The following is a 15820-nucleotide window of genomic DNA, read 5'->3' as shown; positions in this document are numbered from 1 at the left end:
GACTACTGATGTCTTTATTATTTATTTTCCACTTCTATTGATAACACCTTCTGATAATCAATGTCAAATATTAGGGACCTTTCTATCACGATCACTATCATTTTTAATATATTTCTATATGCTATGTGTAGTTATTAGGTCATTTGTAATATTTATATTATGGTTTGTATTTGCGCACACAATCATGTGATCATGACTGGAGGTTTGCTCTATGAGTTACCATTTATATTATTGTATAGATGCATATGTGCCTTTTTCGAATGTTTAGGTTACGTTGTGTTATTAACTACCATTCAGCTAGATTACGAGTCTTGCGTTATGAGTGAAAAAGCATCGTTATGCTTCATAACGCTGCTTTTTCCCTAATGCCGCTATTACAAGTCTTGTTGGTATAGGTGTACCGCACAGCTTTTTGGCCGTCACGCAACGTCAGTACCGCACTTTTAAAAAAAGTCCTTTTTCAATGGGACTCCGATAGCGCCGGTATGAAGAGTTTGCCTGGGAGGCCAAAAAGTGAGCGGTACACCCTATAACCACAAGATCCGCACAGCCATCTAAAATCAGAAGTTATGAGTTTTACGTTACAAAGCTGTAGCATACAACTCATAACTAAAGTGTTAAAAAGTACACTAACACCCATAAACTACATATTAACCCCTAAACCGAGGCCCTCCCGCATAGCAAACACTATAATAAATTTATTAACCCCTAATCTGCCGCACCCGACATTGCCGCCACTAAAAAAAATGATTAACCCCTATTCCGCCGCTCCTCGACAATCCGCCACCCTCCCGCATCGCAAACACTATTTAAAGATTACTAACCCCTAATCTGCCGTCCGCCCACACCGCCGCTATAATAAACCTAGTAACCACTAAACTGCAAGCCCCCCCACAATTAAATATACTACAATAAAGTATTAACCCCTTAACCTCTGACCTCCCACATCACTAATTCTACATAAATATATTAACCCGTAATCCTAACCCTAACGTAAACCTAAATCTAACCCTAACCCTAACGTAACCCTAAGCCTAACACCCCCTAACTTAAATATAAGTAAAATAAATCTAAATAAACCTTACAATTATTACCTAAATAATTCCTATTTAAAACTAATACATACTTACCTGTAAAATAAAACCTAAGCTAGCTACAATATAACTAATAGTTATAGTGTAGCTATCTTAGGTTTTATTTTAATTTCACAGCTAAGTTTGTATTTATTTTAACTAGGTAGACTAGTTAGTAAATAGTTATTGACTATTTAATAACTACCTAGTTAAAATAAATACAAACTTACCTGTAAAATAAACTTAACCTGCCTTACACTAAAAACTAACATTACAATAAAATAAAATAAATTAAATGATTAAAATACAATTTTCTAACTTACAAAACAAAATAAACACTAAATTTCAAAAAATAAAAAACGAAATTATCAAAAATAGAAATGAATCACTCCTAATCTAATAAAAAAGCCCCCCCCCCAAATAAAAATAAACCCCTAGCCTACACTAAACTGCCAATGGCCCTTAAAAGGGCCTTTTGTGGGGCATTGCCCCAAATAAATCAGCTCTTTTACCTGTAAAAAAAAATACAAACACCCCCCAACAGTAAAACCTACCACGCAACCAACCAACCCCTCCAAATAAAAATCTATATCTAAATAAACCTAAGCTAACCATTGCCCTGAAAAGGGCATATGGATGGGCATTGCCCTTAAAAGGGCATTTAGCTCTTTAACATTGCCCAAACCCTAAACTAAAAAAAAAACACACAAAAAACCCTTAATAAACCTAACACTAACCCCAGACGATCCACTTACAGTTATTGAAGTCCGGACATCCATCCTCCTCCAGCCGGGGAAGTCCTCATTTAAGCGGAAAGAAGTCTTCATCCAGGAGGCCTCATCGATCTTCATCCATCCGTTGAAGTCCTCATCCAAGCAAGAAGTCTTCATTCAGACGGCATCTTCTATCTTCATCCATCCGGCGCGGAGTGGGTCCATCTTCAACACATCCGGCGCGGAACATCCTTTTCTTACGGTCGTCGCTGGAAAATGAAGGTTCCCTTTAAATGACGTCATCCAAGATGGCGTCCCTTACATTCCAATTGGCTGGAAGATTTCTATCAGCCAATAGGAAGTAAAGGGGAAAAAATCCTTTTGGCTGTTGCAATCAGCCAATAGGATTGAGCTTTTAGCCAATTGGCTAATCCAATCAGCCAATAGGATTGAGCTCTCATTCTATTGGCTGTTCCAATCAGCCAATAGGATGAAAGCTCAATCCTATTGGCTGATTGCAACAGCCAATAGGTTTTTTTTTCTCTTTAATTCCTATTGGCTGATAGAAATCTTTCAGCCAATAGGAATGTAAGGGATGCCATCTTGGATGATGTCACTTAAAGGGAACCTTCATTTTCCAGCGACGATCGTAAGAAGAGGATGCTCCGCGACGGATGTCTTGAAGATGGACCCGCTCTGCGCCGGATGGATGAAGATAGAAGATGCCGTCTGGATGAAGACTTCTTTCCGCTTGGATGAGGACTTCGCCGGGTCTATGAAGATCGAAGAGGCCTCCTGGATGAAGACTTCTTTCTGCATGAATGAGGACTTCGCCGGCTGGATGAGAATGGACTTCGATAACTGTAAGTGGATCGTCGGGGGTTAGTGTTAGGTTTTTTTTAAGGTTTTTTTTTTTTAGCTTAGGGTTTGGGCTATGTAAAAGAGCTAAATGCCCTTTTAAGGGCAATGCCCATCCAAATGCCCTTTTCAGGGCAATGGTTAGCTTAGGTTTATTTAAATAGGTTTTTATTGGGGGGGTTGGTTGGTGGGTGGTGGGTTTTACTGTTGGGGGGGTGTTTGTATTTTTTTTTACAGGTAAAAGAGCTGATATATTTAGGGCAATGCCCCAAAAAAGGCCCTTTTAAGGGCCATTGGCAGATTAGTGTAGGCTGGGGGGGGGGGTTTATTTTTGGAGGGGGGGGGCTTTTTTATTTTGATAGGGCTATTAGATTAGGAGTAATTCGTTTTTATTTTTGATAATTTTGTTTTTTATTTTTTGTAATTTAGGGTTTAAATTTTTTTTGTAAGTTAGAAAATTGTATTTTAATAATTAAATTTATTTTATTGTAATATTAGTTTTTAGTGTAAGGCAGGTTAGGTTTTATCTTACAGGTAAGTTTGTATTTAATTTAACTAGGTAGTTATTAAATTGTTAATAACTATTTACTAACTTACTAACTAGTCTACCTAGTTAAAATAAATACAAACTTAGCTGTGAAATAAAAATAAAACCTAAGATTATTAACTATTAGTTATATTGTAGCTAGCTTAGGTTTTATTTTACAGGTAAGTATGTATTTAGTTTTAAATAGGAATTGTTTAGGTAATAATTGTAAGGTTTATTTAGATTTATTTTAATTATATTTAAGTTATGGGGTTGTAGCGTTAGATTAAGGCTTATGGTTATGTTTAGGGTTAGGGTTACGTTAGGGTTAGGTTTAGGCGTTAATATATTTATTTAGTGTTAGTGATGTTTGAGGCCAGAGGTTTAGGGGTTAAAAACTTTAGTATAGTGGCAGCGACATTGGGGGCGGCAGATTAGGGGTTAATAACTGTAATGTAGGTGGTGTCGATGTTAAGGGCGGCAGATTAGGGGTTAATAAATGTATTTAGGTGGTGGCGATGTTAGGGGCAGCAGATTAGGGGTTAATAATTTATTTAGGTGGCGGCGATATCGGGAGCAGCAGATTAGGGGTTAATAGTTTTATTTAGGTGGCGGCGATGTTAAGGGTGTCAGATTAGGGGTTAATAACTGTATGTAGGTGGCGGTGATATCGGGAGTGGCAGATTAGGGGTTAATAGTTTTATTTAGGTTGAAGCGATGTTAAGGGTGGCAGATTAGGGGTTAATAACATTATGTTGGTGGCGGCAATGTCGGGGGGCGGCAGATTAGGGGTGTTTAGACGTGGTTTTTATGTTAGGGTGTTAGGTTTAAGCATAACTTTTTCTTTCCCCATAGACATCAATGGGGCTGCGTTATGGAGCTTTTGTTTCCACAATCGCAGGTGTTAGGCTTCTTTTTTAAGTGTCGTATGGAGCTCAACGACACCATATCGCCCGCACAAGCCTGCATTTTGTAAACCTGTAATAGCAGCGCTATAGGGAGGTGAAATAATGCCGCTTTTGTGGCGGTCGTTAATTTCCCTATAGCACTGAAAACTCGTAATCTAGCTGATTGTTATTATGTATATATAGGTATTCATTATGTGCACCTTCCTTTTTACGCTGGCTATGTGCATACACACTCTTCTTGACATATTTTTTTTTTTTTAGTGTTTCCCTGATTATTATCAGGTGTCCACATATACGCTCACACTCGAATCCTAAGAGGGGTGTGTATTTACATTGCCCTGTGATTGCCCTGTGATTGTTTTTTTTGTAATTTACAGCCTGATGAAAAGGCTTTAATACGACTGAGAAACGCGTTGCTGTTTTTAACTGTGTTTTTAATAAATGTTACACTTTTTATTGAACTTGCTCTACGTCCTATCATTCTACCTCCTATGGCACCTGTTTGACTCTTACAGAGGTTGAGTAGCCGGTCCGATACACTTTGTGGGCTGCACTGGTGTTATCTGTGGTTACCTGGGACGCTTTGGGTCTCCTGCTTCCGAATTTGAGATCGATCTTCACGTGATCGGCCCTGTTGGCGTGGTAGAAAGTCTGTCGGGCGACTTTTTTGAGGTCCTGACCTGCTTTGTCTGGCACATTCCAAGTGCCGCTCCTTATGTGAGTACCCACCCGCTAGGGTCTTTCCTTGTCCATCATGATTCTCTGCACAGCCGATATTGTTCTATGAGGCGCCTCTTTCGGTCTCCACAGGATTTTCTCTTTGTCTACACCATCAAGAGTGCTGCTGCCTGTCGCTGTCTATTTCCTCCTGTGAATTTGGTTAGTTTCCACTAGCGTACCTCTCTTAGGGCACCGTTGTCCTTATCCTTTGGATGGCAGATAGAAGACAATTGTGAGCTTCCGCCCACTGCAGAATGCGGGTCACCTCCTTCATAGCCAAGGAACTCAGTTCCTCCTGGTGGTTGATATAAGCCACTGATGTGATGTTGTCCGACTGGTATCTGATAAACGGACTAAAGCTAATTAAGACCAAGCGACCAAGGCATTGAAGATTGTTCTCAATTGCAAGATGTTTATGGGAGAGAAGACACCTCCCGAGTCCACAGGCCTTGAGAGAGCCCAAACTGCTCCCCAGCCTAATAGACTGGTGTCCGTGATCACAATCACCCAGGAAGGTCTCAGAAAGCAAGTCCCCCGAGCCAGGTTTTCCTGAAAAATCCACCACGAGAGAGGAGAGTCTCTTGATAGGGGATCCAGATTTATCCTCTGCTTTACATCTGAATGGTTTCAGTTCATTTGACTGAGCATGCAAAGTTGCAGTGGTCACAGATGGAACCGAGCAAAAGGAATGATGTCCATAGAAGCAACCATCGGACCAATCACCTCCATGCATTGAGCCACGGATAGATGAATTGTAAACTGGAGAGACAGGCAAGAAGCAAAAAGTTTGGATTTTCTGACGTCAGTCAGAAAAATCTCAATTGACAGGGAATCTATGATTGTCCCTAGGAAACACACTCTTGTAGCTGGAACTAGAGAACTCTTTTCCAGATTCACCTTTCACCCGTGGGAATATAGAAAAGAAAACAACATCTCCGTATGAGATTTTGCTAGTTGAAAAGATGAAGCCTGAACTAAGATGTCATCTAGATAAGGCGCCACTGCAATTCCTTGTTATCTGATCACTGCCAATAGAGCCCCTAAAACCTTTGTAAATATTCTGGTAGCTGTGGCAAAGACCAAACGGAAGTGCAACAAACTGGAAATGCTTGTCCAGAAAAGCAAACCTGAGAAACTGGTGATGAACTGACCTTCCTGAACCAACGGAAGAAAGGAACGAATAGTTTCCATCTTGAAAAAATTTCAATTTCTTGAGAAATTTGTTGAGGGACTTTAAGTCTAGGACGGGGGTAGGACCAGGGCCAAAGAGAGTTTTTACCCTTATAAGGTAAAGCCAAAAGCTTGGCCTTTGAAGATACATCAGCCGACCAAGATTTTAGCCACAGAGCTCTGTGAGCTATAACAGTGAAGCTAGATATCTTAGCACCCAGTCTAATTACCTGCATGTTGGCATCACAGATAAAGGTATTGGCCAGTTTAAGAGCTTTGAACCTATCCTGGATCTCCTCTACCGTAGTCTCTTCTGATATCAGATAAGATAAGATAGGGCATAGCACCAATAAGATGCTGCTCCCGCAAACCGTGGCAATACTTGCCACAGGTTGCACTGTAATCCTTCATGGATGTACATCTTTTTTAAAGTAAACCTAAGCTTCTTATCCATTGGATCATTAACACTTTTTAGAGTTGACAGCAACCGAAGGTTCAGAGTCATCTAAAGTAGCTAGTACCTCCTTCAGTAGTAAACGGAGATGTTCAAATTTAAATCTGAAATTAACTTCTTCAGATTCACAAGATTTTTCTCCCATAGTATAAGAGTCTGAGATTTCACCTCCAGAAGCTACTGAAGTATCTTCTTCATCAGACATCTGAGAAAGGTTGACCAGCGCAGTTATAGAGTCAGAAACCTTGCTAGTAGACAAATGTTTAGATTTCCTTTTACGCTTACTCAAAGAAGGGAAAGCAGACAAAGCGGCAGATACTGCAGAAGTAATCTAAGCGACAAAATCCTCAGGTGCATAAACACCCCAAGGGGGATAAGAGGACACAGAAGGCACAGTATGAGAAACAACTAAGGCTTAGGATGTTTGAGGAGAAAGCTGAGGCATGTCATGCACAGCAGTATCCTGAGAGACACTTGGCTCAGAAGGGATTCATTTGTCTTTAAATTTTAAAGTTTTAGCTAAACATGAGGAGCAGAATTGTATTGGCAGAACAATTTGAGCAGCTAAGCATAGTAAGCATGTATCCATAGAGATAGACGGATCTATTTGTGATTCCATAGCTGCATAATTCAGATTCCTTAATAAAAACAAATTAGAATGCAAAATAATAATTTCCAAATTTTAATATACAGGCAAAAAGTACAGTAAAATTAAAAACGGTTCCAGAAAGCAAAGCCGTTTAAAAAACAAACTAGACTCAATATGCTTGCCATAGCCCAATGAACTGTCATAGCCCAACTGCTATTATAAAGCAAAAGCCACCACTACTCTTACTAAAGAGATTGACATGGACACAGATAGACCCCAACCCTTGCTTGCAGGGGAAAATACCCATAAAAGGATGAAATATCTTCAGACACCAACTTCACACATTCTCCATTGACAGGCAAAGAGAATGGCTAGGGATTATGGGTAAGGGAAGTTACACTTAACAGCTTTGCTGGGGTGCTCTTTGCATCCTCCTGGTGGCCAGTAGTTGATATCCTACTAGTAATTCGTATGACGTCGTGGACTCCATGCCATAGGAAAGAAATTAATATTTCATTTCGGGTTAGCGCACTTCAGAAAATGTGATCTGGTTTGTGAGTGTGTAAGGGTGTTAGGATTTTTCCACTTTTCAAGCTACATTGAAGTCTCTGGGGGAATCAGTTAATGTAGTCGTGATATTAGAAGTTCGGCTTTGTTGCATGTCAGGTTAGTGCTTGTGCAAAAACTTTTTACTTTCAACTTGAAATACACAAGTGCAAAAAGCTTACTTCAAGCAGAGTTAGCACGTTTCTGACAAATTTCCACTCCTCCTCTATCATGTGACAGCCATCAGCCAATCACAAATGCATATATGTATAATATGTGAACTCGTGCACATGCTCAGTAGGAGCTTGTGACTCAAAAAGTGTAAATATAAAAATACTGTGCATATTTTGTTAATGTAAGTAAACTGGAAAGTTGTTTAAAATTGCATGCTCTATCTGAATCATGAAAGTTTAATTCTGACTTGAGTGTCCCTTTAACATACAATTTCCATAAATAGATAAAAACAACTAATATACAGATTTGACATAAAAAGAGTAAAACAGCCACCAAATTTTCTTAAAACAGGACTATTACTTATGTTGCAAAATGGGAGCAAAGAACAATGTTTCAGGCCGTAACGCAGCTCTTAGTCATGTCTTAGGGCCGTGTATGGTGGTTTGAAATGTTGTTGGTTTTGGACCCATTTTGTAACACAAATAAAGGTTCCATTTTAAGGAAATTTGGTGACTGGTATGATTTGATATTTAGAAGTGGCCACTCCAAGCCCCACTGTTAGAAGAGCGATATCAACTTAAAAATTCCACATCTGTATATTAGTTTAAAATGTACAACTAACATTTCTGAGCTGCATTATAAATGTAGCCAATTAACTCTGCAGCTTAGAGCTTAGTGTAATAATGACAGTATTCATCCACATATATAAACTATATGATACTACAATGCTAAGAGGTACAATCTTTGTGTGCATAAAGTAAAGTGTGTGGTTTTCAGGTAACATGAATTCTAGTTTTCAGAGTTGTGTTAAGAAAGAAAAAGATACCTGATAGCAAGTTCCAAGATCTTTCCCATTGGCTGTAAATGACAGTAGCCCAGTGGCCAGATCAACAAGGCACCCAATGTCAACATCCACACTGCTACGGCTTGATCTCTGAGAGCTGGCAGAAACGTCACCTCCCCACACCATGTAACAATTACTACGTTTTACACTGAAATTACCAAAGATTTATATATTAAAATGAGTTGTAAAAAGATGTCATTTGCACATTATTTGGGATTCAGCATTTGTTGAGGAGCTTACCTTTCATGCACCCGTCCTCGTTCATCGCCTAAAGTGACATTCACAGTGCAGTTTTTGCTCAAGTCAAAGTTTTCACTGTAAAAGTGATAATCTGGGGTGACCCAACCCACCCACACAGACAATGGGTCCTGGCCAGCAAATACTCTTACAGAGTAATAATATGTCTGCAAGAAAAGAGGGAAGAAACAAAATTAAGTAACAATATGCAAAGAAAAAAAAACGCCCTCAATATCTGTAGTTTGAAAGGTGGAAGAAGATACAAAATGGATACATGAATACTAGGTGCAAACAACGCAAACCTTAAAGGGACATTATACACTCATTTTTTCTTTGCATAAATATTTTGTAGATGATCTATTTATAAAGCCCATAAAGTTTTTTTTTTTTTTTTTAAATGTATAGTTTTGCTTATTTTTAAATAACATTGCTCTGATTTTCAGACTCCTAACCAAGCCCCAAAGTTTTATGTGAATACCGTCAGCTACCTTCTCCAGCTAGCTCCGGTTTGTGTAAAGGGTCTTTTCATATGCAAAAGAAGGGGGAGGGGGGAGTGTCTTATTTCCCACTTGCAGTGGGCTTTCCAGCTACCTTTTCAGCAGAGCTAAACTGAGAGGTTCTAAGTAAGTTTTTAAACATTTTTATACTGGATTTTTATATCAGTATCTGTGCATCTTATTCTTTATAGTAGTGTCTATTACATGCAGTTATATGAAAATGAGTGTATACTGTCCCTTTAAGAACAAAAACTTAGGTCTTGGAATATGAAGTTATTTCTAAAATGTGTTGTACTCACTATAGTGGTATACACAGATGATTTGAGAAGGAGCTGCATACACTGTGATGCATCAACAGAGTAAAAAGAGTTGTAATCCCTGTAGAGCTATGTGAAGGTGCTTTGACAAATTGTGTTCACTGCAGTCATATATAAAGATGGTTCAAGAAGAGGGTTTTTGTAGTGGTGGTTTGTGACAGGGATACAAGGGGGAGTTGTACAGTTATATAGTGTTAAGTGTAAGTGCTTTGAGAAGTAATTTTACTAAATATAGCAGAATATGAAACTGCTTTGAAAAGGCATTATATGGATAATAATTCAAAGAATTCAGTGACAAAAATCTCTTTCCAATTCAAATGCTATGTTGTGTAGATGATTTCTTAAAGGGACAGTCTAGGCCAAAATAAACTTTCATGATTCAGATAGAGCATGTAATTTTAAACAATTCTCCAATTTACTTTTATCACCAATTTTGCTTTGTTCTCTTGGTATTCTTAGTTGAAAGCTTAGCCTAGGAGGTTCCTATGCTAATTTATTAGACCTTGAAGGCCACCTCTTTTCAGAATGCATTTTAACAGTTTTTCACCACTAGAGGGTGTTAGTTCATGTATTTCATATAGATAACACTGTGCTCGTGCACATGAAGTTATCTGGGAGCAGGCACTGATTGGCTAAACTGCAAGTCTGTCAAAAGAACTGAAATAAAGGGGCAGTTTGCAGAGGCTTAGATACAAGATAATCACAGAGGTTAAAAGTATATTAATATAACTGTGTTGGTTACGCAAAACTGGGGAATGGGTAATAAAGGGATTAACACAATAAAAATTCTGGTGTAGACTGTCCCTTTAAGTTTTGGACAACTAACCAATAGTCAAGGGAGTTTGTTCTATAAGACAGCATTCTATAAGATAGCATTACATGGCTTTTTGGCTTTTCTCACTAAAGAGTTATTTAAATACATTTACTTGCTATGGTTCTAAGTGACGTGAAGGTGCTTCTAGAAGAAGTACTTACAGTAGTGGTATGTGAAGGTACTTCCTGAAGTTGGTTTCTAAAACACAAAATTGTAAACAAGAAATAGTATCAAATCTACAACTTAACTTAACCATTACACTTGAATTAAAGTATTTATCTAACCCAAATCTAAAAAAAACAAAAAAAACATCACTAAACAGAAATACAATTTCTAAGGTTTCATTTCTACACAGAAAGTGTATTTTACAATGCACAATTGAATCTAAAGATTGTTCTTCAAATAGGGCACGTCATTTTAAACATCTTTCTAATTAACTTATCATGAAATTTATTTTTGTGCTCATGCACATGGAGTTATTTAAGAGTCAGCACTAATTGCCTGAAATGCACGTCTGTTAAAAGATCTGAGATAGAGGAGGCAGTCTGCAGAGGCTTAGATACAAGGTAATCACAGAGGTAAAAAGTATATTTCTATAACAGTGTTGGTTATGTAAAACTGGGGAATGGTAAAGAAAGGGATTATCTATCTCTTTAAACAATAACATTTTTGGTGTTTACTATCCCTTTATGGTAGTTTCTTTATTTAAATAGCTGCTTTAAAGTGATTTAAAAACTGTTCAATTGCTAGCGTTTTATGAAAGTAGAGTCCCTAAAATCCAAAATAAACTGTGATGATCCCATTGAAAGGGAGACAGACTGTTCTTTATTATCCTTAAATTAGGTTTGCATTGCAATATTATACAAGGAGTGTTTGTGGAGGTCATACAATGAATGAAAACCATAAAAGTATACTTTACCGCTTGTGGAAGTTTTCCTCACTGGAGAAGGCTGAATGGAACTCAACAGGCATACTCAACCTGCAGTATATCATGTCCGCATTACTGTTCTGAGTGCCAAAGGTTTTATGTGTGACCTTTAGACATGGTGGGGTTTCTGCTGTCCCATCTATCTTTGTAACCTAAAAGTTACAATAGCAATATTTTATTAATATTATAATCAGGGGTCGATAAAATCTGTTTAAAATTTAGGAGCCAGTAAGAATATTGAGGACACAGATAAACTTTTAGGAGCCAGACAGTGGTATTTCTATATAGATATATGGAGACTAACCCAAAGAGCCACTGGCTCCTAGAATTTTACCCCTGGTTCCTGGGTTTGTCAAACCCTTATAATAATGATGTTCCAAGCATGTTGATGAAACTTAAACTATAATCATCAAATACCTTATTACTAGAAGGAAGTAGATACATGAAACAATCTCACATTAAAGTTATAAAGGAAAAAAAAAATACTTCAAAGCCAACACATGAAGAGGAATAATTCAAATTATCTTTATCCTTTACAAACCATATATGCAGAAATGTTTAACCTCTCTATAGGAGTGCTAGACAATTTTTTTATTGTTTGTAATTTAAAGAAGTGTTGTTAACTTTTGGCTTAATAGAAATGCTATATTAGGTGGACAATTATCAGCTGTGAAAACAGATGTGACTAGAAGGAATTTATTAGGACAACACCTTCTGACCTGACCTGAGCTGTCATCTCTACTGATTGAAATTATTTAATTTATATAACTTAAGTATTATGGGGGTTTTATACAGTTTTCTACATTATGATGCTTAATATACAGGAGTAAGCAGCTTTGTAGTATCTTACCTCAATATGAGGATGATCTTTCGGCACATTGACAAAGGTAGGTAATCGTTTGCTGAACCACATAGCAACATCTCTGTTCATATTAACAGCATAGGGCTGGAAGCCTTCCTGTAGGCCACACATAGTGTAGTACTTAAAAGTACTAGCATCTTTTCCCAGGTTCATGCGACCAATCTGTGACAACCCCAAGGAGCAGACAGGGACAAAGCCTAAGGAACATAAGAAGGCAGATCAGGTAAGCTGTGGGGCCACCCTTAAACTACTGTAACAGCAACAGTCTGAGTCTACTGGCTGCCTCTGAAATTATGGGCTGTTTTCTGCAATAAATGGCCCAAGCATACTACTGTACTACATTTACCAATATAAAGTGTGGGTTTTTAAGCCTTTTTTTATTAACATAGAAATGGACACCACTTACATGCCAATCACAAAATGTACTTAGCTGCTGATTGGTGTGTGCACTCTAGTCTACTAGCATGACTGACAGACAAGCAAGGACACTAATTAGTTCCCGTCAGCACAAGCACAAATATGGTGTCTTTCTAATAAAAATAATCTAAAGGAGCCTTTCTAATGATATTTATATTGCACAGCGAGTTGAGCTAAATTACAAGTGTAGCTCAATTGATAGAGCAAGGTGTGTTAGCTTTTGCACAATTTAATGCAAAGAACAATGCATAATCTGATATTACAGGTGGATACTTAAATACTTTAACCAAAGCATCTTAACATGGCGAAACGCTCGGAGAGCGCTACTAGTGCACTCATTAAGTTTGTATTACAAGTGGTGAGTTAAGTGTTGCACTTGAGCACAATCCAAAATACAGCTCAAAAATGTTGTGTTTTTTAAGACCTTAAGTAAATTTGTAAACCATTATTTTTAACAGAACTACATGAAGAACTCCACTACTTTAGCCCCCTAAGCGTTGAACACCATTAACTTAGCCTCAAGTGATATCTAACGGGAATTTACTGTGCACCCCCACAGAAGTCTATAATGTGAGGGATTTAGCGCACTCACACTCTCCAACAAACAGGTGCTAGTGCGCCCTTAACTATTGCTTGAGAGATAAATAAAATAACTTTGGACTTATAATATCAGAACAAAATTAGATAGCTATTGATGCTCAAGCGATATTAATACTTACATGAAGCAGACTAGACTATGTTTTTTTACCTATCATAAAAGCCCTCTAGTGCTTTCTGTGAACTCATCTCAGAGCATAGAATGTAAAATTGATGTTAAAGGGACATGAAGCCACATTTTCTCTTTCATGATTCAGATAGAGCATGTGATTTTCAAAAAACTTTCCAAATTATTTATATTATCTAACTTGTTTTGTTCTCTTTATATCCTTTGTTGAAATATGTAACTAGGTAGGCTCAGAAGTTGCTGATTGGTGGCTGCACATATATGTCTCTAGCTATTGGCAGTCAGCTAGCTCCCAGTAGTGCATTACTGCTACTTCAACAAAAGAATGAAGCACATTATATAATAGAATTAAATTGGAAAGTTGTTGGTTTCATATAACTTTAAAGGAATGGTAAAGTCAATGCTACTTGCGATGCATCAATGCAAAATATATATAAAAAAAAGTTCAAACGCTAGTTTTTTGTTTTTGTTTTAGATATATGCATTATCTTTTATTCACCTCTTCTAATCTTTCTCCGTTATGAGAGCCAACTTCGCCCCATGTTAGATTTAGTTTTAACCTCAGGGACGTGTGCAGCAGTCCCACTCGCTGTATACGTCACCGCCTCTGCGCACTCCCAATATGGCCATTAAAGATTATTATTATGATTTATTTGTATAGCGCCACCAAATTCCCTAGCGCTGGGTCCAATGATAGGGGTATACAATGTCAAGGATTTGTGATAAAATACAAAACATAACAAAACTAAACAAATCTAGTACAGGAGGATTGCCCTGCTCCGGAGAGCTCACAGTCTACAGGTTTAGGGTGCAGAGACATAAGGTTGGGGTAGCTTGTTACATCGGTTGTAGTTACATCTCAGTTTCAGTGAAGTAAAGGTATTATCCTACTTGTAAACTCATTCCTACTGTGTAACTAATTTTGTAATCAATGAGGCTGACAACTTGCCACATAAGAGAGTTATATGGTAATCAAACTCATGATTACATGTTTATATAGAGGTGTGTGTAAAATGAATGATCCTACAAATAATCTAGCTTTCCTCTACTACTCAAATTGGCATTCAAATTCAAATTGGCTGAGCTGGATATTCTTGTACATAATGCATTGGTCTAATTCTTAAGTGAAAATTAGAAGCATTTTTGCAGTATGTTTGTGTAGCAGTAAAAAAAAAAAATAATTAAGTTAGCATTGCTAGACTTATAACATTGGATATGTCTGTGGGTTGCACTTCTGTGATGTTCCACATATACTGTTATCATAACCTTTCTACTGAAAAATTATTTTGATTGCTAACTGCAACATAACAGCACATAGGATGACATTGTAAGTGCGCCCTCTATCTGGAAAGAGCACACATAGGCCTAGATTTGGAGTTCGGCGGTAGCCGTCAAAACCAGCGTTAGAGGCTCCTAACGCTGGTTTTGGCCGCCCGCTGGTATTTGGAGTCAGTGATTAAAGGGTCTAACGCTCACTTTTCAGCCGCGACTTTTCCATACCGCAGATCCCCCTACGCCATTTGCGTATCCTATGTTTTCAATGGGATCTTCCTAACGCCGGTATTTAGAGTCGTTTCTGAAGTGAGCGTTAGACATCTAACGACAAAACTCCAGCCGCCTGAAAATAGCAGGAGTTAAGAGCTTTCTGGCTAACGCCGGTTCATAAAGCTCTTAACTACTGTACCCTAAAGTACACTAACACCCATAAACTACCTATGTACCCCTAAACCGAGCTCCCCCCACATCGCCGCCACTCGATTAAAATTTTTAACCCCTAATCTGCCGACCGCCACCTACGTTATACTTATGTACCCCTAATCTGCTGCCCCTAACCCCGCCGACCCCTGTATTACATTTATTAACCCCTAACCTGCCCCCCACAACGTCGCCGCCAGCTACTTAAAATAATTAACCCCTAATCTTCCGACCGCAAAGCGCCGCCACCTACGTTATCCCTATGTACCCCTAATCTGCTACCCCTAACACCGCCGACCCCTATATTATATTTATTAACCCCTAATCTGCCCCCCTCAACGTCGCCGACACCTGCCTACACTTATTAACCCCTAATCTGCCGAGCGGACCTGAGCGCTACTATAATAAAGTTATTAACCCCTAACCCGCCTCACTAACCCTATAATAAATAGTATTAACCCCCTAATCTGCCCTCCCTAACATCGCCGACACCTACCTTCAATTATTAACCCCTAATCTGACGACCGGAGCTCACCGCTATTCTAATAAATTGATTAACCCCTAAAGCTAAGTCTAACCCTAACACTAACACCCCCCTAACTTAAATATAATTTACATCTAACGAAATAAATTAACTCTTATTAAATAAATGATTCCTATTTAAAGCTAAATACTTACCTGTAAAATAAATCCTAATATAGCTACAATATAAATTATAATTATATTATAGCTATTTTAGGATTTATATTTATTT

The 15820-nt window shown here is 38.1% G+C and overlaps 1 protein-coding gene across 11 annotated transcripts in view; it reads right to left on the bottom strand.

Moving 5' to 3' along the window:
• Nucleotides 1–15820, bottom strand: part of RYR3 (ryanodine receptor 3) — a 1083635-nt gene that overhangs the window by 659978 nt on the left and 407837 nt on the right. For all 11 annotated transcript variants that reach the window (XM_053697970.1, XM_053697969.1, XM_053697973.1 and 8 more), the window contains 5 exons: nt 12219–12427; nt 11360–11520; nt 10602–10638; nt 8816–8979; nt 8558–8723 (listed from right to left, as the gene is read on the bottom strand). In XM_053697970.1, the coding sequence (XP_053553945.1) occupies nt 8558–8723; nt 8816–8979; nt 10602–10638; nt 11360–11520; nt 12219–12427 (737 nt within the window). The remainder of the gene's footprint in view (nt 1–8557; nt 8724–8815; nt 8980–10601; nt 10639–11359; nt 11521–12218; nt 12428–15820) is intronic.

Source organism: Bombina bombina, chromosome 1 (assembly GCF_027579735.1).
Source record: "Bombina bombina isolate aBomBom1 chromosome 1, aBomBom1.pri, whole genome shotgun sequence".
Lineage (NCBI taxonomy): Eukaryota > Metazoa > Chordata > Amphibia > Anura > Bombinatoridae > Bombina > Bombina bombina.
Note: the sequence above shows the minus strand (reverse complement) of the source record. Positions and strands in the feature narration are given on the sequence as shown.